This window comes from Corvus moneduloides, chromosome 3 (assembly GCF_009650955.1).
Source record: "Corvus moneduloides isolate bCorMon1 chromosome 3, bCorMon1.pri, whole genome shotgun sequence".
NCBI lineage: Eukaryota > Metazoa > Chordata > Aves > Passeriformes > Corvidae > Corvus > Corvus moneduloides.
In genome coordinates this window covers 111,504,641-111,530,156 of record NC_045478.1, presented here as the reverse complement: position 1 = coordinate 111,530,156, position 25,516 = coordinate 111,504,641, and the positions used below count along the sequence as shown (strand labels likewise).

General features: G+C 47.6%; 1 protein-coding gene across 3 annotated transcripts; it reads left to right on the top strand.

Annotated features, from left to right (window-relative positions):
* The first annotated feature begins 2,004 nt into the window (after positions 1-2,004).
* Positions 2,005-24,336, top strand: SERTAD2 (SERTA domain containing 2). Of its 3 annotated transcripts, none has more exons than XM_032103554.1 (2): positions 2,005-2,093; positions 18,831-24,336. In XM_032103554.1, the coding sequence occupies exon 2, from the start codon at positions 18,835-18,837 to the stop codon at positions 19,777-19,779; it is 945 nt and encodes a 314-aa protein (XP_031959445.1). In that variant the 5' UTR covers positions 2,005-2,093; positions 18,831-18,834; the 3' UTR covers positions 19,780-24,336. The 3 variants fall into 3 exon arrangements, with proteins under 3 accessions (XP_031959445.1, XP_031959444.1, XP_031959443.1); XM_032103553.1 differs by lacking the exon at positions 2,005-2,093 and adding an exon at positions 2,550-2,879; XM_032103552.1 differs by lacking the exon at positions 2,005-2,093 and adding an exon at positions 3,137-3,273.
* The last annotated feature ends 1,180 nt before the right edge of the window (positions 24,337-25,516 follow it).

The following is a 25,516-nucleotide window of genomic DNA, read 5'->3' as shown; positions in this document are numbered from 1 at the left end:
GGGATGCATTTTGGGTGGCTCCTCCTTGCAGACACTCAGACTTTCCCCCCTCTGGCTCCCGCAGGCACTGGAAACCTCTGCCGATACACTTCCTAGCACAGCATTTTGTGGCTCCGTTGCAGGCTGCTTCTCTGTGCTTACTGATGTGTTTGGGCAAGCTGCATTTGTGTCTTGCAGGTGAGGCAGCTCTAGAGCTGCAGAGCACAGTTTTTTGGCCAGAGAGGTCTCACTCAATCAGGTGTGAGGCCATGTGAGGAGCAGTCGACAGCGGGATTATTCTCCTTGCGTAGCCCAACCTCGTCCCGCCGCGCTGGAGCCTGTGCTGTGCACGAAGCACAGGAAGGAGCTCTATTCATATCGATTCGTATCGTGACCTATGCTCAGCTGGGAGTTCTTCTGAGTGTGGTTGCAGGTTGTACTAGTTGTGTTCAGAGGCACAATCTGAGTTACAGCGTGACTATAAACTCCTGCCAAGAAAGACTCGGGAAGTTACAGTAGGAAACAGAAGGGGCGGTGAGCTTTTTCTTATGCTGGTGTAAAATTTGAGCAACCGAGCAAAGTCAGAAGCATTTAAAACTCGGATGACACAGGCTCAGGCTTTTTACTGTTGAGTGTAACATGGCAAGATCAGGGCTGTGCATATCGGGCTGGAGCCCAGCTGCTTATTTAGCAAATGTTTGTGGTTCTGCCTCTGGTGCCGGTGATAGCGTGCACACACCCAGGCACGGGGACTGTAAACCTGCTGCGGACTTTGAGCTCCGGAAGGCAGGCACTGCTCGGCTGGGCGCATCCACGGCACAATTGCGCAAGGCCAGATCCCGCTGTGTTACAAATCTGGTGTAAAGGAGGGAGGAATGGGGCCCTGAAATGCAGTGAATCTGGCATGCAAAAAACCCCAAACAACCCAGTCAACAATGTGCAAGTATTACAAATACTCTGTGTGGCTTTGGAGCAGGCGGAAGCCCACTGAGGAGGTATCACTCAGGCCCTAAGGAAAATGAACCTTTTCCTTTTATTTAGTGATTTTACTGTGGCACTGGTAATTTCAGGAAGAGACTTGTTTCCCCAGGCAGAAGGACCAAATTTCAGTGCCTTGCTGCTGGAAAGTATCCAGCCAGGGACATTCTGGTTTTAATGTTTACCAGCTCCTGGGCAATTTGCGAATCACTCGTCAAAATCTAGTAAACGGTTTGTGAATTGCTTTGCAGATTGGTTTAGGGCTAACTCTGTGCCACAGATACGGGATGAGAGAGCTTGGATCTCCTCAAAGGAATGGCTGATAGCACGGGTGGAAAAGGAAAGGTGTGCTGAGGCCTCCAAACCGGCAAAATAAAACGTCAGTTTTTAAATCTGATGCCCTTTCCTCCCTTTTTAGTGAGTTCAGCAGAGTGCTCAAGTGCTAGGCCTGGTATTTAAACATCAACTGGTTGGGGCCTTTTCAATTATAATGTTAGGAATCCATAAAATCAGCACTTAATCTCCTTTTATTTTGGTAGATTCACTATTTTAATTGTTTGGTGGTGTTTTTCTTTTGTGGATTTTTGTCAGATACAGTTTCCAGGGTAAGGAAACCTTTCTTCTAAAAGTATTCTTCTTTTCCTTTTCAGTTTCCTGACTGAAAATGGAACTTAGTTTCTAGCAAGACCATCATCTTGATTGATCACAAATCATTACAGACCGTTTTGAGCATAATACCTAAACGAGTCGTGGTATTAATGACTAATAATCGCCTTTATATTAGGTCTTAAAGCTTTATTGTCCCGAAGTACAACCGGTTTAGTGGAACATGAAAGGCCGGAATGATCCGAGATGCCTGCTGGGGCTACAGCCAAAACTGTAAGGTGTTTGGATCGCCTTTAACAGCGCCGGCTGGGATTACAGCCTCTTTTGGAACACAATCATTGAGGTGACTTAAAATAATCGTCTTCTTTCCAGATAGCGCCTGGTGCAGAGCGCTTCCCTCCTTCCCCCAAGTCTTCGCGCGCTCGAACATCTCCGTTTGGCCTCATTTGTGTGCTTCGGTGGTATCTGCACAGCCCAAACTAGCAGCGAGGATTCCACGGACGGGGGCCGCCGCCTCCCTCGGCTCCCAGGTGAGGTCCCGGGGCGGGGGGCGGGCGCTCCGGGCTTTCTCCACATCCCCTTCTCGCCCCCGCTCTGCTTGGCCGGGCCGGGACTGACCGGAGGTGCGGGGGCAGAATTTTGGGTTGTACCGGGACAACCCGGGGCCAGCCCCACGCGGGGAGCAGGGCTGACCGAGCCCCGTGCCCCGGCCGGGTCCCCGCCACCGGATAGCAGGGATACTTGTCATATTTGCGGTCGGGGCGCGCTGGCACCCGCCTTTGTGCCGGCCCGGCGCTCCCCGGGGAAGCCGCGGCGGCTGCGGGGGCCGCGCCGCCCGCCCGGGGCCGGGGCACGCGTGGGCAGCGCGGGGAGCCGGAGCGGGGGAGGAGGAGGAGCAGCAGCAGCAGCGGGGGTTGGGGGGGCGGGGGAGGGAGGCCGGGGTCGAGGCGGAGCTTTGACGCGGGCCGGAGGGTGAGGAGCTCGCCGGAGCCGCCCCTGTCGTCAGTGCTGGCGGCAAGTGCTGGGAGCCGGGGCTGGTGGTGCCTCCTCCTTCTCCTCCTTCCTCTCCTCCTCCTCCATTGTATAATGCTGCGTGATCGCAGCCGCCGGGGCAGAGCGGAGGCTTAAATCCTCACGCCGCCTGCTCCTGCCTCCTCCTCCTCCTCTTTTCCTCCTCCTCCTTTCCTCCTCCTCCGCATCCCACCCGGCCCCTCCCCGGAGCGGCGCGGCGAGGAGCGACATATGGAGCTGCTCTAGGGCGAGAGTTTCCGACCTCCCCCTCTCCATGCTTTAGTTCTCAGGTGGAGCTGCATGTGGTGAGTGGGGCTGGGGGCTGCGGGGTATCGGGGGGGGGGGGGAGAGGTGGGGACCGGGGACATCCCCCCACCCCGTCTGGCTTTGCGAGTCATCGGGGCTTGTTTTATTTCTACCTTTAAATTGGTGCCCGGGCAGAGAAGCCCGGGGCGGGGATCCTCCCCCTCTCCTCCGGGGGGGGTTCGTGCTGAGATGAGCAGAGCGGGGAGAGCGGCGGAGTTGACCTTAAAATACGCCCCCTCCCCCGCCGATGCGGGGGGGATCCCGAGCCGAAGCAGGTGCGGGTAGCTGGAATATACTTTTTTATCGAGGTGGCTGTGCCGGCCCCGGTAGTGCGGCCGGTTGTGCTCTCCGGAGCCGGGCTCCCTCCGACGCCAAGAAAGCCGCGCCACCCCGGTAAGTTCGCGTGTGCGCCGGGGAGCCCCTGGAGCCGGGGGCTGCAGCCTTGCTCCGTTCTCCCGGCAAGAGCGGGGGCTTCGGGGAACCCCGAAAAGTGCGTGCCGTAGTGCCGGGAGAGCTAAAAGGGCCTGGGGGAGACTTTCACTCCGCTGTAGCAAAGCTAACATATGGCTGGGCAGGAGCCGGCTGGCCCCGCTGCCTGGCCCTTTTCAGGGGTTGGTGTTAGGGCAGGGGATTAGCCTGTCTTCTCCCTGAGCAGTAGCGCGCATGGGTCTTCCTGGGGAGCGCCGCCGGCACGGAGAAACAGGCGTCTGGGGGGCTTTTGTGGGTAAGGTGGTTCATCTTTTGGAAGCGATGGCAAAAAATATATTTGTTAGGATTTTCTTCGGGGTGGATGAACGCTTGAAAAAAAATCCTTTTGCGGTGCCACTTTGATTTAGAGCGTTGGCTGCTTTACTCACATCAGGATCTGGAAAAATAAGTTCTTCTTAAGCATGAAAATAGGAGTACATTAACCTGCTGTCATTTCTTGCATTTTGTGAAGCACAGCTGGAAAACCCAGGGCCACTTTTGTTGGAAATCTATGGAGGGGTTTGTGTGCTGTCCAGTGGGCCCCTTGGTGGCTGATTTACAGCTGTGGGTCAGCTGCTGGTGTAAAATAAAGCGAATCTGCCCATTTTATCTCCATCCGGGGGGAGGCTGTCAGCTTCTTTACCCGAACTTCAGTGCAGCACGCCAGAGCTGTTGCGTGTGGCCGCGTGTGCTCTGACAGATCCAAGGCTCTCGGGAGCAGGAAAGTCCAGGCTTTTGCATCTGGTGCCTAGTGCAGTCATCAGGGTGACTCTGGCTGCTGTCAGTGGGTGCTGGATTTGGCCTCTGTAGAATGTACTATTGCTCAAACAACGGTGGGAGAGGGCTTGGCTGCCCCAAACACCAGTTTTATGCTTGTGTCTCTCAAATGAGTAAACACTTGCTATGTGTGTGAGTTCAAACAATGCTTTCTACCTTTTTTATTCTCATAATTTTAGGCATGCACCTGCACAAATGAAGTTACGGACTTCTCACAGGGTACAAAATTGACAGAGGCACCTCAGTTTGCATCTAAGGGCACAGGAAGCTTTCACATTGTAAAACAAACTATAAAAATGTTTTCTTTAAAATGATTGCTCTAGAAATTAGCCAACTGATTTAGCAGGGTAAATTGAAAGTAGCCCTTTCTGGCTGAAGTTAAAATGCATGCATTTTTACATAATAGGATGGTATCTTTGGACTCTGATTTAACATAATGAGCCAGTGGTGGTGGTAGAGATAGGAGGAGGATTAGCAGTTTGTGCTGCTGGACAGGTATCCGAGTGTCCTTCGGAACACTTCCATTGTTCAGGCAAGTAGTGCAGCATCCAATGTAGCAGCTCTAGATATTCCTCCTCTCGTGACTGATCCTGCTTCCATTTAAGCTGGTAGCAGCAACCACCCACTCCTTTTCTGCAGGAACTGGATTGCACTGCTAACAAATGAAGCTAGACTTTGTGCATATTAAAACACTGCTTTGATTTTTGTGTCAAGCTGATTTCTTTTTCTCTGAAGCTGATTGAAAACAAACAAAAAGACACTTGATAGCCATAGGTCCTTCAGGTTTTGTCTGTAGATGAAGCAGTCTTAAAGAGCATTAAATACTTCTGTAGGTGCTGATTTATTAAGAGTTGTAATTGCGTTCCTTTATCCACCTGCACTTTTTAATGGGAAAGATGAAATAAAGAATTTCATAGTGGAAATAATAACGTAAATATAGCAAGTGCTCAAACTGTCTGCCTGAGAGGCATCAAGGACTTTGAGATAATGTCCTAATAGCAAGGAAACACTCAAATTTCATATTCAAAATTTATTTTTTTAGCTTCCATGAAGTACAGCAGATTTTATGCAATATCTAGTTTGAAGGATTTTGCCATCATTCACACAAGCTGCTTTTATTTTTTCAATAAATATTTCATTGAGAAAACATTTTTTTTTTAGGAACTCTGACTTTTTTCACACTGATGTAAAGCACTCCTGGCACAGTTCATCTCTGGCAGTGCTAACACTAGACAGGTGATCCAAAGTACTTGTGACTATTTTTGCTTTTATGTAACATCTTAAAGTGTAATCTGTCAAACAAGGAGAATGCAGTACTTTGAAAGTGCAAGTAGTCTTCTGGTGATCTACTTCTTATAAGGGCTGGGTAGCAAGAGAGACGCTTTTCTTTTAACTCAGCTTTATAGTGTAACTGGCTCACAAGGAGACAGCTCCAGTTGCAGTGGTTCCTTAACATGCACACGAATCAGTGCCAGAAACAGCAGCTTTCAGTTACCAAGTCCAAAGATCAGGAGTGTTTCAAAGGAGAGAGCAAGGTCCAGCTTCAATGTAAGCAGGTTGGCACTAAGCACAGATCTTTAGTCTTGATGAATCTTTTGCTAATTAATGGTTTGTGGAAGATGAAATTTGCCAATCCGAGCACAGTACTCATTTTCTTCAGGGGTATATAATTGCATGTTTTCTGCCACTTCTTCTGATTTCTAAACTTTCATCAGTCAGAGAAACTGTTATCATGAATAGGTGCCTGTTTTCTATAAATGGAGAGAGACTCTCGACATGCGTTAGTTCTTTAATTCTTTTATAAACAGAGTCAATTTTTGTGTTTGCTGTAGTGGAGGCTTCAGGTTTGTTCAGCATTACCAGTGCAAACACTATAACAAAAATAAGATAACAATGCTTGGCTGTTCAACACGAGTGGGGAGGGCAAGCCCCGTAAATGCTGTGCTCATGTTCCTCTTGGGTGTGCTGAAGTCAAGCCCAAACTGAGGTCCAAAGCAAATGTGTGGCTGGGAGACAGCAGAGGTTTAGAGGGAGAAACAGGCTTGTGTGTGTCACAGCAGGCTCCCTGCCCTCTGTCTCATGGCTGTGTGGGTATTAAACTGTGTGTCACTGTGCAGAACAGAAACTGCACTGCCACCACGTTTGCCTCACCGATGGCTCCCGGTGAACATGTCAGATGCTGGGTGTCATTGCCAAGTGGCCAGGAGGAGCTGTGAAGATGTGCTGGCTGGGACATTCCTCCGGCGCAAAGGGGATTTTCAGAGTGGGGAAGACCTGATTCGAGGGGCATTTCCAAGGGAGAGTTGGGGCAGCCTCCAGGGGCATTGGGTACAGCCTCATAGGTCTTCAGAAAAAGCTTTAAGCTGGGACTCTGAGCAGGAAGGCTTGAAAGGGCCAAAGAAACTGTCAGGTCACCAGAGAGCAAGTTTTTGGTTTTCCTGTGTCCCTTCTTTGAGGGTGGAGGCTCATCTAGCTCAGGTGAGACAGCAGTCACCACCACATCAGAGTGACACTGGATTGAGGGTACTGCAGCGAAATTAAAACCATGCTCAGAGTCCTGTGTTAGGCGAGGTCAGACCACTGTTCTTCAAATGAGGGGCCAGGTTTGGTACCCTCCTCAGCTTGGTACACGAAGTCAGAAGTGTTGCCATAGAATATCTGAAGTTCCCAACCTGTATAACATGATCAGTATTTTGAGTACCAGTGGTTGTAAAGACAAATTTCTCCTTAATATCACTCTGGAATTGAGTTTTAAGCAGCATTGAATGACATGAGTCTCAGTCTGTGTAGTTATTAGGAGCCAGAGCCTGTTTACTTTGCTTTCACACCAGTAAGGTGTATTGGATTTCATCTGACAGCTCGTTTCCAGTGAAGTCAGAATAAAAATTATATTCTTAATGTAGTAGAATACAGAGAGAAGAGTTCAAATGTGGGTTGTGTTCTTTTTATGTTATTTTGAAAACTGGGCAGTATATGGAAGTAGCAGAAAAAAGAAGTTCCCTTTTTCAAGGAACCCGGAATTGGTGGAAAGATCTAAACTTGCCCTAATACTTTCTCAGATGTAACAATTAAAACTGTTTTCTTGATCCCCCGTTTTCCAACCAATGCCAGAAACCCTTGTACTGTTTGAGCCACACTCACCTTTAATGGAAACGTGACAATTATTGTCTGTTTTCGTACAGTTTCTTATAGTAGCCTGTAACATTAGTCTTAAAAAACCCTTCCTGTCATGCCAGGCAGGCAATAAGGTTGAGTGAACTGCGCTATAGCAAGAACCACCCATGATTGGAGGTAAACTATGCGGATATATGTTGGGGTGGAGGTTGAAAGGAGCGTGGAGGGCATATTTGAAGCAGACTGTGCAACTGCTATAGCAGGTCTGACTAGTTTGAGATGCCTAAAGGCAGCTTTGTCTTAACTTCAGGTAGCTGCAAAATGAAGTTTTAAATCCTAATTCAGAAATACATCATCATCATCTTCCGGTGCCTTCACAAACTTTACTTTTCGTGTGTTTTTACAGGCGCTCTTTCCCCCTTGGAAAAAAGCCTTTAGTAGGTACACATCCATGTGCATGCATATCATTTGCATATTTTTCAAATATACATTTCATCAAGCTGGGACACTAGCATTTGTGTGCAAATCACAGTGGTTTTTTTGAATGGTGGTAACATTTTGCTTTGTCACTGCTCTGTGGGCCTTGTGTGAGACAAGCCACTCTATTTCAGCACTTTTGGCATGGCCTGATTTGCTGCGGGTCAGGTCTCGTGCCTGCCCCTGGCCCTGTGTCGGGGCAGTGCCTTGGGCTTTAGGAGCCTGCACTGCGGTCGCAGGGATTTTGACCGGGGTACTTCCATGCTGGCTGTGCCAGGGGTCCAATAACCTTCTTGGGTTAACCTGCTGGGATCTGGCTCCCCCTTACCCCCTCCTGCTCCATCTGCTTGGTGAAATTGGCTCTTCTAAACAACCCTTCCACTTTCCTTCCCTAACTAAAGTGTTCCACAAATAGCTTGTGAATGAATAGAAGAGAGAGAATATTTTCTCTGTGTGTGACACACAGTGTCAAGCTTCCTGTCACTGCTCTGCTTCCCCTTGCTGGCAGGGGAACACACGTGATGTATGTATGCTTGGACGAGGACTTTTCTTTTAGCTGTGGGGAAAATCAGTATAGTACTATCTTGGGTGAGGTGAATGGGTTGTGCCTGAATATGAAATGAAGTTTAGGACATTCCGTTTCCTGAGCTGTTCTCCTTCTGTATGTTCCACTCCCAATTTCCAAAGACATAGTTTGTGGTTAAGTTTCTTTGTTCTGTGTTGATTAACCTGTCCTAAACATGCTTCCAAATACAGATTTAATACACATGTTGTCAAAATATGCTGTTAAAAGGGTGTCTCCATCCAAGTTTAAATGACTTACTTGAAAATGTTTAAATTACTCCACATAGAGGTGACATGGGTCCCATGGTGGCTGTTTTAAAGAACATCGCTTTGGTGTAGTACTTTTTATTGTGAAATCAAGCAGGTGCCACAAAAAATGGAATCTCTTTTGTCTCTAACTCATAGCTATTACAGGTTGAGAATAGTTCAAGGCTGGCCAAAGTTCCCTTTAATCAGTTTTCAGAAGGGTCCTTTGTAGGACATGGAAACCATATGCTGTATTTCAACAAATGCAAGAGCTTTAGTACACTGGAAGGCCAGCAGTTATCTTCTTGTCTAACATCATTTAATACCATCTTAGCAAACTTTCATGTCAAATTTTAGCTACCTTTATTTTATTTGTTTTGTTTTCACTGTTGGTGGAGAAATGTCCAACAACTTTTTCACCTCTTTAAGAGAAACTTGTAGGGTCAGTGGGTTCTTTTTCATAGAATATATTTGTTCGCAGGGTTATGTTTGTTTCATTTAAGCAAAAATGTTGAAAACAACTCATGTGCTGTTTAAGCTACTTTAGAATTGCCAGGGAAACACCTTTCTTTTCTCCTAACTCTCAGCAGTGTGAAACTGGTTAGCAAATAAAATCTGCAGGCCAGAAACTAAAATGACTTGTCATTGCTGGGATTTGTATGGTGCATTTGCAGTAGATATTTCTTCAGAGGTTTGTTTTTTTCCCTTTCTCCTCTTCTTCCCTCCTGCCATTCACTGCTTTTCAGTTTGACTGTGATAATTTATTCAACACTGTTTTCAGAGCAATAACCTACTTTTTGGTAAACCATTCAGTTCTTTCAGTAGTGGGGTTTTCCCCCCCCCCCCCCCCATGTGTTTATTAAGGGTCCGTGACAAGAGGGAAAAACAAGGTATCTTTGGGGAAAAGATGCTATGATAGGATTCAAACAGAGTAGTTATACATAGGTGAGAAAAACTCTCTCCCTTATTATACACGAAGGGGTCTCGTCTCTTGTGGGTGCATGCACAGTTCTCATTAACCTTTGCAGGAATTACCCAGGTCCAGTGGAGATGGCTCTGCAGTGCTCAGTCCCTACGTGCACAAAAATACCAGGCAGCCCGTGACACGTGCGTGCCAATAGAGATGTCTTGTACAATACCACACAACGTTGCCGTAATCCATTGTTCCATGCGCCAGTGCAGGGGAGGAGGGATGCACAGCCGGGCTGGCTATTTCATCATTCTCCCTCAGAGCCTGACCGGTAGCATCTTGTCATTACAGGCATGTAATTTTAGCAGTGAAAAGGGAGTGTGTATTTCCCAGCCTGTGTCACTTTCTGGTAGCTGTTCTAGCTCTTTCAGATTGTTTTGAATTTCATTTACAAGTGAGGTGTCTCTTTTTAGACAGCACTTGCGCTGTGCTGGTGCCTGCTGGCTCTGCAGTGGGAAGGAATGGAAGGCGCAGTCTTGGCTGAATTGGGCCCTGGAGCAGAACACAGCCATCTTAATTGCTGCTGCTCCACCTCTTGAAGAGATGGCTCTGGTTCTCCCAGCATGGAGCTCTGTGCACTGGCTCCAGCGTGGCTCCCTGCCCACTGACATGGGAATTCATGGTATCGTGGTCCTGCCTGGGGGACCGGCATCTCCTGCTTCCATGCAAAGAAGCCTGGAGTGCTGCACTTGTGGGAAGAAACAGTGGTGTGGAGCAGGAAGAGCTTCTTGGCTGATCCCAGGGAGGCTTGTGTGTAGAAGTCCTCGCATATTTTTTGGGTGACAACAAGCAGAGTCTGCTGAATAATCACGTAGTAAAGTCAGAGGATCTGGCCTAGTGCTGTGCCTGGTTTGCTTTACTGCAGCTCTCATTTCCTGCTGCTGATGCCCAGGTGTGTAAAGCAGCCTCCTAGTCCTTCAGCAGAGTGCTGAGCCCCTGTGTTCACAGCACGATAGAACTCGATTCACACTTGGCAGGCCTGGCTGCTTCCTTAACACTGCCACATGGAGACCCAAATTTCAAAATAGCCTCAGCCTGGCTCTTTTTGGTGGCTCTTTGAAGCACAGAGCCCAGCTAAGCTGAACACCGGGGAGGAGGCTCCTGGTGGTGGCTCGGGCACTGTTGTGAGTAGACAGTGTGTGTAGCCATTCTGGGGAAGGATGTAAAGGAGATTTGGCACAGAGCTGACCTGAGATGAGGGCAGCTTTGCCATCTTCTGGAAAATCTCTCTCCCCTCAGCAGGTAACCCTAACAGAGCATTTCCTGGTAGTGGAAGGGGGGACTCCTCCACCCTGATCTGGCTCAAAGCAGGTGGTTGGTAGTCAGCAGGGCAATGTCTGCACCAGGCCTGTGAAGGGCTGTGGCAGGGTTGGCAATTGTAGACAGTGTGACTTCTAAAGCTTCCAAGGACGAGACCGAAAAAGGGCAGGTTGGGGGCTTGTTTGCATCTTCTGGGCACTGTTTTATAAGGAAGCACATGGGAAGTCCTGTCTGAAGCAGAACATGTGAGAATTGACATTTTGGCTTTGATATCTTTGAGACAGAAATTAGTTCTGCTGGGCAATCCGAACCTGTTCTGTTTTTTTTCCAGTAAAGACAACTGCCTTCCTGTATGTGAATATTGAATAAATGTTTCTTAACCCTGGTGTATTACCCAGGTATATCCTCCCTCTTGCTTCGTACTGAGAAGGAGTTGTCAGAGTTTTTCAGGGCTTTTGCTCTTGCCTTCAGCCTCACAGTGGTTTGCAGCGTGCCTTGCTGGCTTTCCATGCTCAGAACCTGTGCGGTCTTGTCCACCTTCTGGTTCTGCCAGGGCAGTCTTTAATGCTTGAACAATCTAACAAGTGCTCCTCTGATTTAAACTTGCATTAACTTCTGCTACCCTGATAGAATTCCTAATATTATAAACACCCTTAATAACATGGCTATAATCTAGAAAACCTGCTGTCCTTTTTCCAAACAATTACTTAATGAGGCAGTAATTTATTCTAAGCTGTATTTATTGGAGCCCATTCCAGCTTTATCAGACGTACTCTGGATGTGTGCAGTTAGTCAAAAACATTAAAACTGCTCCACTTCTTCCAGGGGAACATGTTACATTTAGCAAACTGACAGCATTAGAAACTGTTTCCAATTTAATAGAAGCATATGTTTCCTGCAAGGCTTAACACACTGCAGAGTCAGAGATTGCCTTAGACTGCGGCTTTGCCTTTTTTTAGCGTGGTGAAAAGGAGCTGGAAACGGGAGGCAGAAGTGGAGTTTGTGTTTTTGGTTGTTTTGCAGAGATCCTTCTAGCAGGGCTTCGGCGGGCTGCAAGTTTAAGAAACTCTCAAGAAAGTGGTGTGGGCGGTGCACGCAGAGCTCTCGCTCCAAATGCAGTTTCTGATCATGAACAAACAGCAAGAGCTTGCTTTGCCCTCTGGGCCTCAAATAGTACAGTATGCAACAAGGGAGAGCAGGCAAGGCACGAGGATGGAAACAGTAGGATCAGATTACAGTTTCAAAATATCACTGGAACACGTTGGCTGGCGTTACACTATTGACTGGCTTTATAATTGCATTGCTTATTTGCTAGGGAAGGCTTCACCTTACTTTCTGATTAACATGGACACTCCTTCGGGGACCTGGGGACTCCAGGCTCTGAGTCTCAAAGGCAAACCCCGTGGGAGCTGCACGACTCAAGATGCTTCTCAAATGAGAGTCTGAGCTTCCTCTGTTGTCTCCTGTTTGCCAGAGGTTTCCTTGCACAGTCCCTAACTGAGTTCTACTTAGATTAGCCTCTGAGAGTCACCCACTATGGTTTTCCTTCTTATTTTGATTTTAACTGGAGAGCAGAAAAGACCCCTGTCACTCAGCCTGCTAGCTGCTCTTCACTCAGTCTTCACTCTGTGTGAAGTGCCTAAAGCAGGGGGCTAAGGCTGTGTTTCTTTAGAGAGAGAGAAGCTGTCTTTCTTGCTAAATGCAGGCATGGGGTGCTGAGGAGCTTTACTTGCTTCTCTGTTTCTTCTGGAAGAGCTGAGGTTTACCCATCCACCACAGGAGATGGGAAGAGTTAGGTCCCTGTAAAATATGTGTGAGAAGTACCTGCCACTTACAGTTACTGCTGGCACTGGCAGCCTTGCAGTGAAGACTTGCAAACATAAAAATAATCCCCATACTCTCTGGAAGCACAGAGCTACCCAGGAGGCCAATTTTTTTATATGCTCCAAAGGAGAATTTTGTAAGTGCTTATTAAACCTCACTCAGTTAAAAAAAAAAAAATAAAAAAGAGCAGCCAGAATTAATGTAAAATGTGTCAGGGAAAACAAACCTTGTAAATGCAGATTGTCTGAGCACTGGTTCTGAAGAGGACAGAAACCCCTGCACAGCTCCATTCCCTCTTACCTCTCTTCGGGGTTTGTGGGATTTGTTTCCTAACTCACATATGACATGAGACACAATTCTTACCAGGCAGCATTGTCAGGAGTCCTCTTCAGCCAGGCAACATGGATGCAGTACATTCCAACAAGTAAAAAGTGCATCAGATCCCGAGAAAGCAGCCTTGTGGAAAAAAAAAAAAAAGAACACTCCCCCCACCCCTCCCGACTGCTCGGTGCACACCCTGCAGGCAGCTGCAGCACAGGGAGCGTGGCCGTGCAGCTCTGCATGGAACAGGCTGTCCCTGCTCCCGGGGATGCTGCCATGCCAGGCTTTAAACACTCTGGTGTCAGTAGATTAAATCCCCAAGGAGGGGTGATTTCCAGCGAGCTGTGGCTGCCACCTCTGAAAGTCCATGCTGCTTATTTGCTCCAGTCCTGGAGTTAAACCTCGACACCTGGGCTGGTCGGCTTTCCCCCTTGTTTTGAGCGAGGCTGGGAGAAGCTGCCAGGTTTATACTGGCTTTCCCCCCTGCTTTTCCTTTGTAACTTTGAATGGGAGGAGGGTGCCAGTGCTTTCAGATGTCTGTGCTCCCACCTGCTGGGGCAGGTTTGCTCTGCTTTGCCAGGATCCTGCAGGCCAAGGAGCATCGTTCTGTGGTGAGTGAGCCATGGTCGTGCCCCAAGGGGTCTTCTGCAGATGTGTCCACTCTCTCTCTCTCTGCTGTGGCCTTGGGGATGGGGAAACAGGTACAGGGAGAGAGAGGTTTACTGGTTTGCCTCCCTAGGTCTAGGAGACAGATACTTTGAAGTTGTGGAGACTGGTTACAAGTTCTGGTGGTCCCTCAGCACTGCAGCAGCACTGCAATAGCTCACAGCAGCTCAACCTGCCTCTGCTACCTCAGAGGATCTGGCCCTTGTCTTGCCAGTTGAACCCAGTTGGCATAAAAGGCCTTTTTATTTTGGTCCTGCAGCTATCTGTGCCAAATCCTGATTCTGCTGAAGTCAGTAACAAAACATCCATTGACTACCGTTGGGCCAGGACACAACCAATGGAACTCTCAAGGATGAGGAGTGAAGGATGGAGGAGAGGAAAATTATATTTCATGTGCCAGAAGTGACAGAGAAAGCACTTGCATAATTCACTGGTTAGGTTCTCTGAGAAACCCTGGTGAGGTTCACTTACATCTGAGGTTTGTAAAACTTTGGGGAGTGAAGTGTACAAATTCAGTGCTCTTTTTGCACTTTGAGGGGCTCTTATGGGGAGCTTTTGTGTGGTGGGGTTTTGCTGGGTTCTTTCATGCACACGTGTGAAGTACTGTTTTATTTTAATTTTCCCAAGTTGCCTTTTTCTTTCTCTCACCTTTTTTACCCTACCTGTGGTTTTAATTACCTAATATTTCAGAAGGTAACTGGTCCTGCTTTAAACTCCTCTTCTCACATGATCTCCTGTGGTTCACACCTGTGTTTCAGTGTTCGGCTGTGTAGAGAGGAATGGTTGCCTGTGGACTCGGGGATTTGATGCTTTTACCTTTTTGAGCAACACGGTGTTTGTTCTAAAAGTAACCTCACCCTAATAAGCTGTTCATCCTCTAGACTGACTGAGGGGGTGGTATAAATCTGTGAGTGGAAATGTCACTTCTTAAAAATCCTTTTCTGCTGTTCCTCTTGGGGTTCAGTTCCTCCTTCTTTTTTTTCCTTCCTGTCTGTCTCGATGAGCCGGGAGGGGCCTAGTGGATTGTAGAATTGATTTCCAAGATGAGCCCTTGGTCTTGAGGATATTTTAAACTTAACTGTTAAAAGTCTTTGGGAATTAAAATTAAAGATTATTTTTATTATTGGGTGGGCAAAATCACTTTTCCTCTCTGTTTTTACGTATCTGGTGCTTTTCTCTGCCAAAGTGCCGATTATTAAAGACTTCAGAAATAGTCCAGCGGTGTCGAAGTGTCCAAAGCGCAATCAATAAACACAGTGCTCCTCTCACAATGTGCACATACCTCTGTCCTCCAGAGAGCAAAGGATTCGTCACTAAGTGGGCTCAGAGACACAGGCATTGCACAAGCTCTTCTGTGTTTAATCGATGAGGGTTCACTCTGGAGAACCATCCGCTCCAGGCTGATTATCTCTTCTACTGAGCCCCAACTGCATTTTTTTTCCAGCTCTGTCTGAAGAGCATGAAGAGCCAATAAAAGGAAGCTAAATGACACACAAATGAGGAAAAAAATATACTACTTTTGTTTTTCAATTAAGAAAAGACAACTCCCAAACAATGCTAGGGTTTCTCTGGCGCTGAGGCGCGTGCAATCACCCTAAATGGGCAAAAAAGCAAGTTGAATCTTTCTCAGCAACAGTGGTTTAGCTTTTGGTTCTGGCTCTTCCAGAGCTGGAGCCAACTGGTAGATAATATTGGGGAAGATCTCCAAGTAACTCCCCCCACCCCAATCCCCAGATAAATGCAGCTTTTCCATTGTCTTTCTTCAGCTTTCTGGTTTCACATACCTAAGAAACATTGAAAACTCACTTGCAGACCAAAACCCTGCAACACCCTTTATTACAACAACAACAGCAGCAACAAAACGACGTCCAGTCTCAACTCCTGACACCCGGCCTCAAAATTACGTTTAGCAAAGAGGTGAAAATGCAGCAGAGATACAACTGGCTGAGGTTGCTGCTCAGCCAAAATAGATGCGTGAAAGACCCTCCATGAACATGACCCTTTCTCTCTGCCTGTCCAGTGCAGCATTTGGGTGGGTGGGTGTTGTCTGGCTGCCCCTGTCACAGCTCTATGACTTGGTTGGACAGCTCTCTTTTGACACCTGGAATGGTGCAGGTTTATCTCATTTTGTACTGCTTTGGTCAAACCGATCTTTTAAGTTTGGTATTTTCACTTTCCCAGCAGGAGCTTTGCTTGGAAAGGTTAGGAAGAAAGTTTTTGAGATGAACAGAACTGATTCAGATCAAGTGCTGGTATTGTACAGTGTCCTTTTTTTAAATGTTATTCAGTATCTTAAGACGTACAACACTGATCTCTTTAAAGCTGGCATGAAACTGGTTGATTGAAGGAGGGAATAGATGACTTGAACTGTAAAGAACAAGCAGGCAACATTGTCTTAAGCTTTGGTGGTCAGAAACTATGAAATTCCTTTATGGAGAACCAGAGAAAGACTTGCAAGCCCCCAAGCATGTCTGGTTTTACCAACTCTATGAGTTGGTCTAAAAAGGTATCACCTCCTTGCTTCACTTGCATGAGTAAAGTGATTTATGGAAACTGGAGGAAAACATTCTTTATGATTCCCATTTGCATGCCAGAGGAGAAGGGAATAAAATAAAACTTTATAAAGCTGAGAGTCTAGCGGTGCTCGTTTGAGCCTCCTCCCTGGTGGAATAAAACCCCCATGCTTAGGCTGACATCCTGCTTTGGTGCTTTAGGGGTTAAACCCTCTTCAGAGAGTGTGAGTGAGGAAAAAGGAAACTGAAAGTTGTGCTGAAAAGCTAGTAGGTGAGACTGGGAGTTGCCTGATCTATTTTATCTTTTAAAAGGGCAAGCTCTGAATCAAGCTACATGAAGATGGAGTGAGATGCGAAAGCTTGACAGTCACATATACAGGAAACCTTGAATCATCTCTGAGCTTCCTGGAAAATGACGTAGTGAGGTTATTGTAGTATTTACTTAGTGATGATCCCATAGTTCTTACTGATCAGCTTGAAAAATGTGCTCGCTACCAGCACCTCAATCTTGGGTGGAAATGGGCTCGATTGGGTTTGTTCGAAATGCTTGGCAGCATCACCTGGCAATAATGAATAACTGAGCACAGGGAATGGAGCCTGGGCTGTTTTCTTTATCATGGGGGAAAAGGTTTGCTTTGTGCAGTGAATGTTTTTATACATTCCTGGCAGAGGCTGACAAACTTCAAACTCTTCTAGTCCCCAAGCCATTTAAAAGTGTCTTCTTTAAATAGAGCATTGTGGAAGGAGCCACTGGTATGTCTTTAGGACAGAGTCTGTCTTTTTTCAGGGGGAGGAGATAGCAGGAAGGGATGGAAGACTGCTAAGTCTCCTCCTAACCCCTCGCTGCTTTAAAAACATGCTGGAATTGGGCAGGGTTTTTAGTTCTTGCTAGCCCGATCCTCCCTTTCTTGCTCTTATCTGTCTGAAGTGAAAGGAAATGTGTCTACCGTGAACATTGGAACAGCAAAGCCCCCCTGCTCGCACCCCAAACCCATGTGCACAGCTCAGGAGTAGTCCATGGAAGTGACACTAGGGAGCAGAGAAAAACCAGACTGCAGCAGCAGTGCTAAATTTCAGAGGTCTTGTTCACCCAAGATTCCAGGCGCGGGAATCGCTGGTAGCTGGCCAAGGAGCTTGGATGGCAGCCTACCTGTTCCTCAGCTCTGCTTAGCCTGCTCCCTCCCCCCGCCTTTCTTTTTTTAATTGCATAATATGCTAGAAAATTATCTGGATTTGGGACTTACTTTTAACCAGAAGTGGCTCACTTCATCCAATCTGGTTTTGGATTTACCACGCAGCAAATGCTTTCTGAAGCTCTTCTAGCACTGAAACCCTGACTTTTTTTGCCCCCTCTTCTGCTTTCCAAGGGGCTCTTTGCTCTTAAATGTTTGTCGGTCGTGTTTTGGGGATGTTTAACTACGTTGTCTGTCTGCAGAACTGGTGTGCGACCATTAGACTGTGTTAGACCTGCCTAGTGCAGTCATTTTGCAGGCACTAATCCCACTGGGAAGATTGGGAATTGTACTTAAATAAGGAAGGCAGATTTTGTCTCCCACATGATAGCTGCATAATATGAGAAGGGTCAGGTCTGGGGTAAAAATCTGTACAGCTGTTGCAACTTCTTTCTGGATAGCCGTGGCTAGAAAGCCTCTTCCACTTTTTTTTTTTTTTTTCCTTTAAACAAGGAAGAATTCTTCATGCCAGAAGAATTTGTTAAACAGAGGGAGGGATGCAGGAATGAACAGGGAGCTGCTTGTGATGCTATTAAAAGAGTGAGTGGGTTAGAGCTCCAGCACCTCACCACTCTACCTGGGAAAATGAGAGAGCATAATGTTAGGTCGTGCTACTGTCACAGCACAGCGATTCCTTCATTCCTCTGCATTTGGGGGGATCTTTGTGTCACAAAAATAATGGTGACAAAATGAAGTTGGGACTGTGCTGTGTAGAGGAGCATTTCCAGGCGCTCTGAAACATCCTGGAAGAGATGTTTCACTGGGCACTGGGGATTGAACTGCCCTACTTAATCTTAGCTCAGAAATTATCTATAATGCAGGGCAAGTTTGGTAAAATCCCCTTTGTTTCCTTCAAAATCTGCCCTCTGACCAGCAGCAGAGTGTAGTGCAGAGAGTGGTCTTGGGGATTAGACTAAAAGACTTGACAGATCTTCTTCATCTGTAATTTATCTAATTCTGAGTGTAATAATTGCATTTCCTGCTCTGGTAGTTCAGCCCTTAGGCAATCACTAAATAAACCTGTATATGTATATCCTGGTGTACCAAAGTGCTGGATCTCCCAACCTCACTGGGGAAGTTTCTCTCAACACACAATTGCTTGAGCCTTGCTTCCCTTCCCCCGTGAACACACTTTTGAATAGAAGAGGAAATTCATTCTGAGAACCTTGGTGCTTTACATTTGTATTCCCAGGCATAGCACTGCCTCAGTCAGGGAATGTAAGGAAATGTTCAGTACAGTGCCTGTGGCTTGTGCACCTATGGACAGGTGTTTGCTTAACGTAAGGAAGAGGAAATCTGCTGCCAAGCACGCAAGATCTCGAGTATTATAGATGCTGTTTGAATTCCTGCTTGGAATTTACCAGCACAGCCATGCCTAAACACGGATGGACCAGAGCCCTGGTATTAAGGTGGCTGCTGCTTGCTCATCCGGCTGCTGTGGGCCAAGACCGAGTTATTGATGGGGACAGATGTGCACTTGCTTTACTGTCTTCATCAGTCTCCTCTCTTCCCTTGCAGATATATGTTGGGGAAAGGAGGAAAGCGGAAGTTTGACGAGCATGAAGATGGGTTGGAAGGCAAAGTGGTGTCTCCCACTGACGGTCCCTCTAAGGTGTCTTACACCTTACAGCGTCAGACTATCTTCAACATTTCCCTTATGAAACTTTATAACCACAGGCCATTAACCGAGCCAAGCTTGCAAAAGACAGTTTTAATTAACAACATGTTGAGGCGAATCCAGGAAGAACTCAAACAAGAAGGCAGCTTGAGGCCCATGTTTGTGGCCGCTTCGCAGCCTGCCGACCCTCTCAGCGACAACTTCCGCGAGGCGCAGCCAGCGTTCAGCCACCTGGCCTCGCCGCCCCTGCTCCCCGCCGACTTCGTAAGCACTATGCCCCTGGAGTCCTGCCTCACCCCAGCCTCTTTGCTCGAGGACGACACTTTTTGCACTTCCCCGGCTGTCCAGCACGATGGTCCGACGAAGCCACCACCTCCTGCTCTCCAACCAGTAAAGGACAGCTTCTCCTCAGCCTTGGACGAAATCGAGGAGCTTTGTCCAGCACCTACCTCCGCAGAGGCAGTAGCAGCCGAATCAGCAGCCGACGACTCTAAAGCCCAGCCCAGCGAGTCCAACATTCACAAGCCCGAGGGCCTCCCGGAGAGCAGAACGGCTGAATCCAAACTCATGGACCCCCTGCCTGGCAACTTTGAGATAACAGCTTCCACAGGTTTCCTCACAGACTTGACCCTGGATGACATTCTGTTCGCTGACATTGATACATCCATGTATGATTTTGACCCCTGCACGTCTGCCACGGGGGCTGCCTCAAAAATGGCTCCTGTCTCAGCAGATGAGCTCCTAAAAACTCTTGCTCCGTACAGCAGTCAACCAGTAACTCCAAATCAGCCTTTCAAAATGGATCTCACAGAACTGGATCACATCATGGAGGTGCTTGTTGGGTCTTAAAATAGTAGAAAATATAGCAACTTTTTTTTCTGTTAGGTTTTTTTTTGGTTGGTTTTTTTTTTTTTTAAATTTTAAGTACCAGTATATACACTTGGTAGTATTTCCATAGTCCCTCCCAGCCCCGATTCACAGCACTGTGCATGCATCCTTGCTTGCCTTTTTTGAAAAGAAAAGGATCACACTAGTTTTTGCTTCGAGCAGAGTTGGAGTGCCTTCATCCATGTATGACCACTTCTAATGTATTTTTTTTAAAGTGGTTCCTCAAGGAAGACCGAATATCCTGGTATAGGAAAGAATATGTATTGTAGACAATGTTATGTTATTACAAAAAAAAAAAAAAAAGAAAAAAAAGGAAAAAAAAAGGTAAAAGCTAAGCACAAGGATTATGTTGGGGAAAGCTGTAAATTGCATGTGCATACTTGTCTATTTTTTCTATAAGTTTTATTGCAAGAGGTAAAAAATTTTATTATTTAGATAATCTCAATACCATTTTAGCCCTGTATAGGTTGACTTTAGCAATTCAGCCTTTTGGAGGCATTAACCTGCTCCTCTTTAAGTGTTGCATTTACATGGCTGTTTAGAAACTGCTGCCCAAATTTATTTTATATTTTTGTACAGATTCTGCAGTTTATGATATTGTTTTTTCTAAAAACAAATGCTGTTTATACACACAAAAAAATAGCTATTTTGATAGGATTTGCTCACATAGTTCCTGCATAATTCAGATGTACAAGAACCACTTGTACTTTTATACAGAGTTGTAATGTTTTATATGTGTATGGTGCAAAGAGAAAATTGGATCAAATAAGCCTGCAGTCGGTTTCCCTGAATGCAAACAAAAAAAAAAGTGCTTTAAGAAAGGGCTGGGAGCTGCTTCTGTCGGAGTTTCACAAGTGTTTGCTCCCTGCTGTACCCACTGCGCACTACTGTGATTCCTGAAACTTAGAGCCATGTCCTTTTCCAACACGTATGTGAAGCAGTTGGCAGGAAACAGTTGTGGAACTTCCCCCCCAGAGGTCCTGAGCGCTGCCGTGGCCGCAGCTCCCACCCCAGGGCCGGGTGCTGTCCCCAGGCCCGCATCCCGCCTGACGTGGAGCCTTAACCCGGCGGAGATCGGCACCTCCTCACCTGGAGCTCCTGGGAATGGTGTGAGGGGGAGCGACTGTGCCCAGAGCCCACCGAGAGCCTCCCGTGGCACCTCCCTGACTGACAGGCGCGGGCAGAGAGTGGGGCTGGGAGCGTCCGCTCGCCCTTTCTTGGAGCATTTCTCCTTCCCTCTCCCACCTCACTGTGCTAAGTGCTGAAAAAGGCAACTTCAGTATTACTGCAGTGAAGCTCATCTCGTACCTGCACTGGATGGACTCGCTTTAATATCCATTGCTGTCGAAACTGGAGCCAGTCGTGTGACATCACTTGGCATCTCGTATAGAGTTGGGTTCTTGTATCAACTGTGTTACCTGCTTTACACTTTATAGACCCGTTTTACAAGGAGTATACAGACACAGCTTTCTATGCATGGTCCCCTCCCCCGTGACACCTGAGAAGTCTTTTTACTGCACCAATAGCTTTTTTTTTTTCTAAGTTCATTGTGGTGTACATTTAATTTAAAAAGAAAAAAATGTTTGCAATGTATCATGCCTATTGCTGAAGTTGCTGTGGCATTTTAGTTTTCCAATGGTACTTTAGTTGTCGAGTGCCGGTTACAACCTATATTGTTGACATGCCTATGGCTTCTTTAGGAATAACTTTTATATTTATTTAAGAAATTTTAAATTATGTTTTATGTCATTTGGCAATATTCAGTCAGTTCTGCTCCCTTCTTGTCATGGATGAAATTGGGTCTTGCCTGCCTTTTAAGGAGGCGGCTTTTTATAAATTGGCACTTTAAAACAGGCCATATATATTTATTAGTATATAGATAGATGTAACATAGATATGCACACAGACACAGGATGAGAGCAAATACATTTTTGCAATGAAGGAACTCCTAATCGAAATGAAATGCATCATGTACAGCTGCGAAAGGCGCTTCTGGCTCCCAATTCATCTGCCAGGGAGAGACAGGGCTGGAGGAGGAGGGGGGCACTGGCCCAGGGGAGTGGGTTTGCTTTCCTCTTTTTCCCAAGCTGTGAAGCACTGGGATGCTGATGGATTTGCAGTCATTACACAGACTAAAGAGAAAGGAAATTATTGCTTCAAACAGAAAACTATTGACCAAGTGTAGCTTTAGGGACCAGGGAAAGGGAGGGTGGGGAGGAGGGGGCAGCTCCAGCTCCCACCCAGCCCTTGTTCCACAGCAATCCTCGGCCCTTGCAGGAGAACCCACAGCCCTGCCTGACCCTGCACCTCGAGCACCTGGGAACACATCCTGCACAAACCTGTAACAGCACCAGGCTCACACGGGAACGTGGTAGGCACTTGCCCCTTACCATGGTCAAAAACTGATTTGCAGGACACTGGAGCTGCCTGGTTTTTGGGATTACTTATGTAATTACACAAATACCACCTGCTAGGCAAAAGCTCCCATCAGTGCCCTTTTCAGAGACCGGTGCTGTTAAGTGGGGTCAGTTGAAGCTTTTGTATCCAGAGAGCAGGAGCCAAGCTCTAAATCCATTTTGCCACTTGGGTGGTGTCCGTGGCTCCTTGGTGCTGAAGTGCATGTCCTGTGGCAGAATCCTTACAGGAATCCCATAGGACAAAACCATACTTGATTTATGGGACTCGGCAGAAGGTTGGGAAGGCTGGTGTCGGAAGGGCTGAGCTGTGGCTTTCCCCCTGCACAGTCACTGACTGTCTCTAGCTGGGCCTGTGCTGTGGTCCCAACAGCAGCCATGCATGGAATTTCTCTGAGACCTACACCAGGGATCGAGATTTGAACATTAACGTGCAATGAAGTGACAAGATGGGAGCAGAATAAGAGCGCTTTGGATTTGAAGTGATTTTTTTTCATAAATTATTTATTCTTTTTTTTTTTCTTCTGTAAATATATTTATTTTATTGTGAAGCTAACAACATCTGGATTGTAACATGTACAGAATGTATGGTAGGAATGTATCCTCTTGTAGGAATGTAAATCTGTATGAAAAAGGGTATGGGAGCCAGATTCAGAAAGAATGAATTGAGTTCCAGTCAGGATATGCATGGATCACAGGATTATTTTTTCCCTACACTCTTTTTCTAATATGGGTCTGGTTGTTTGAAATATGCAAAAAAAGGTATGGAGGAGGGACAGGTTTATGTTCAAAATTAGTCCTAATCAGGCTCCTATCCCCACTGGCTTCTTGGCACGCTACTGGAATCTGCCACCGAAGGCAGGAGCAAATGCAATCATCTCCATCAAGCTGGCCTGGGAAAGGTTTAGAAAAGATTATTTTTTCCTTGTTTTTAAACACCCATGGGAGGCCCAGCAGAAACCCCTGGGGCTGGATGCCCATAGAAGGGGGCAGGATGTTCCCTCCGGCCCCAGGAGCTGTGCCAGAGCTGACACCACGTCCCTGCGTGGCGGTAGGGCTGGGCACAAGCTCCCGACCGCCCCGTGCAGCCCAAGCCCCCGGCTCTGTGTCCGAGCAGCCAGTCCTGGGCTCCACAGTCCCTCCGGAGTCCAGCGGGACCCCACAGCCCTGGGAGCGAAGGGAGGGGAACGTCCCTCAAAAGAGAGCGGCGTGGCAGCGCCGTCTGGCCGGGCACCCATCGGGCACCGCCTGCAGCCAGCTGGGACAGCGACACAGCGAGGCACTGTCTGAAGCCATCACTGGCGGGAGAAACTCGGACCTCGTGCAAGGTAATTCGGTTTTTCCTCAATGCTGTGTGGCAAGAGTCTGGGTTGTTTGATAATTCTGAATCCAAAGTTTACACTTTATTATCATTAAATTGAGTAAATCGCAATGGGTCCTGTCTGACAAATGGTTTAATTCATTCTGGCATGTTTTGAACTTTTTGTTCTTGTTACAGGGTTTCTTTTGCTTTGGTTTTGTTCTTTTTTTTTCTGCCCCCACACCCAACCCCTCCTAGTCAGGTTTCGGTATCCTGCTTCTGTGCAAGTTGCTTTCAATATTCTATTCATTAATGAGACTGAACATTTTAAAAAAATTAGTTCTTTTTTAAGCACTTTTTTCTTTTTCTGAAAATAAGCCTAATGCAAGTTCTGGAACCTCTTTAAAAACACAAATTGCAGATAAAATCCCAACCTCAACTCCTATCTAGTTCTGAACGTATTCCATACTAGTGCCTGCAAAGGCCAAGATTCTGGAAAAGGTGTAAATAGTGTGACATGTTCAGTGCATGGTTGTTTGAACAGGGCTTGTTATTGTCAAAAAAAAAAAAAAAAAAAAGAGAAAAAAAAAAGAAAAAAAAAGAAAAAAGGCTGTATTTCCCCTTCCCCTCCCACAGACCTTAGAGCTGTGCCTTTTCTATGCAATATTACAGACATCTGAAACCAGATTACTGTATTCATATGTAGGTATGGGCTGTAATCAAAAAACAATTGGACAAATGTACATGGAAATGAGCAGTCTTACTTTTGTAGTTTTATATTATACAATAAACAATTAAAATAAATTCTGGCTTTGTTCTTTCCCTTCACGAAAGAGGGCAGTCGGGGAAAAACGACCCCATGAGGGCTGCAGGAGGGGGTGTGGTTCGCCCGCGGGAGGTGGCAAGGGACAGGGGAGGGACAGCCCGGTCTGACCCCACTCCACCTGACAGAACAAGAGAAACCTCGCCTTGTGCGAGGCGTGTTCCTGCTGTGAGGCTTTTGTCCTCCCCAGCACAGAGAGGTGCCCGCGGTGGCCGTTCCTGGGCTGCGTGTGCCGAGAGATGTTCGGCTCTGCTCTGAGGGAGCTGCAGCTCTGAGCCGGCTGTGAGCGGCTTCCCAGGGAGCAGCCGGGCCGGCCCGGAGCGGGACCTGCCCGCTTCTAATACACGGAATGCGCTGTCCTTCGGGGCATTAAATCCCAGCAGGAAACACCTGATACCTTAATCCACCGTTTCATTTATCAGTGCCCTCTTCCCCTCCCCACTCCTCCAGGTGCCTGGTGTTTGCTTTCAGGGCCAGCCAGGAGGGAGATCTCGGCCCTGCCTTTAGCTGGAGCCCTTTGTGGCCGTGCCTGTCAGCCCCGGAGCGCCCCGGGCTGGCCCCGGCTGCGGTGCTCAGCACATGAGTCACCCCCGCGCACGCCTCGCCCGGCCTCCCACACCCACAGGGGCACGACTGCTCCATTTTGGATTCCCAGCGAACCAAGAGCCAGAGGGAGAAGCAGCAAGTTGTCCCCGTCCCGACGTGCCGCACGCAGCATCCCGGCCGCAGGGAGCGGGCTCGTGTTACGGCGCAGCGCCCGCGGGCCCTGCACCAGCTGCCGCCCGGGGACAAATGGCTGCGGGGACACGGGGCGCGAGAAACGCAAAGAAAGGAGAAGTGGGAGAATTGAAGCCGGCCTAGGGATTGAATTTCTGTCTGCTCAGCAGGCGCTGCGCTCGCAGGGGTGAAGCGCAGCCGGGGCTACGGCGCGAACCCTTCCTCGGGGGCTCGGCTCCCACCCAGGCCCCGCGGCCCCGACGGGATCAGCTCCCGTACGGACATGGCCAGGTGCTGGTGCACTGACCCGAGGCAGGGCCGGCCGAGATGCCGCTGTTGCACTCCCGAAGCTGCCTCGGTCTTGTTGCCACCTACCTTTCAAGAGCTTATTTCCTCAGTTGTGCCTTGTCAGTGAGAGCTGCTGCCTCCAGCGCAGAACACAGG

Coding starts and splice junctions, on each gene's coding strand:
- SERTAD2 (XM_032103554.1), top strand. CDS start 18,835: ATGTTGGGGAAAGGAGGAAAGCGGAAGTTTGACGAGCATGAAGATGGG.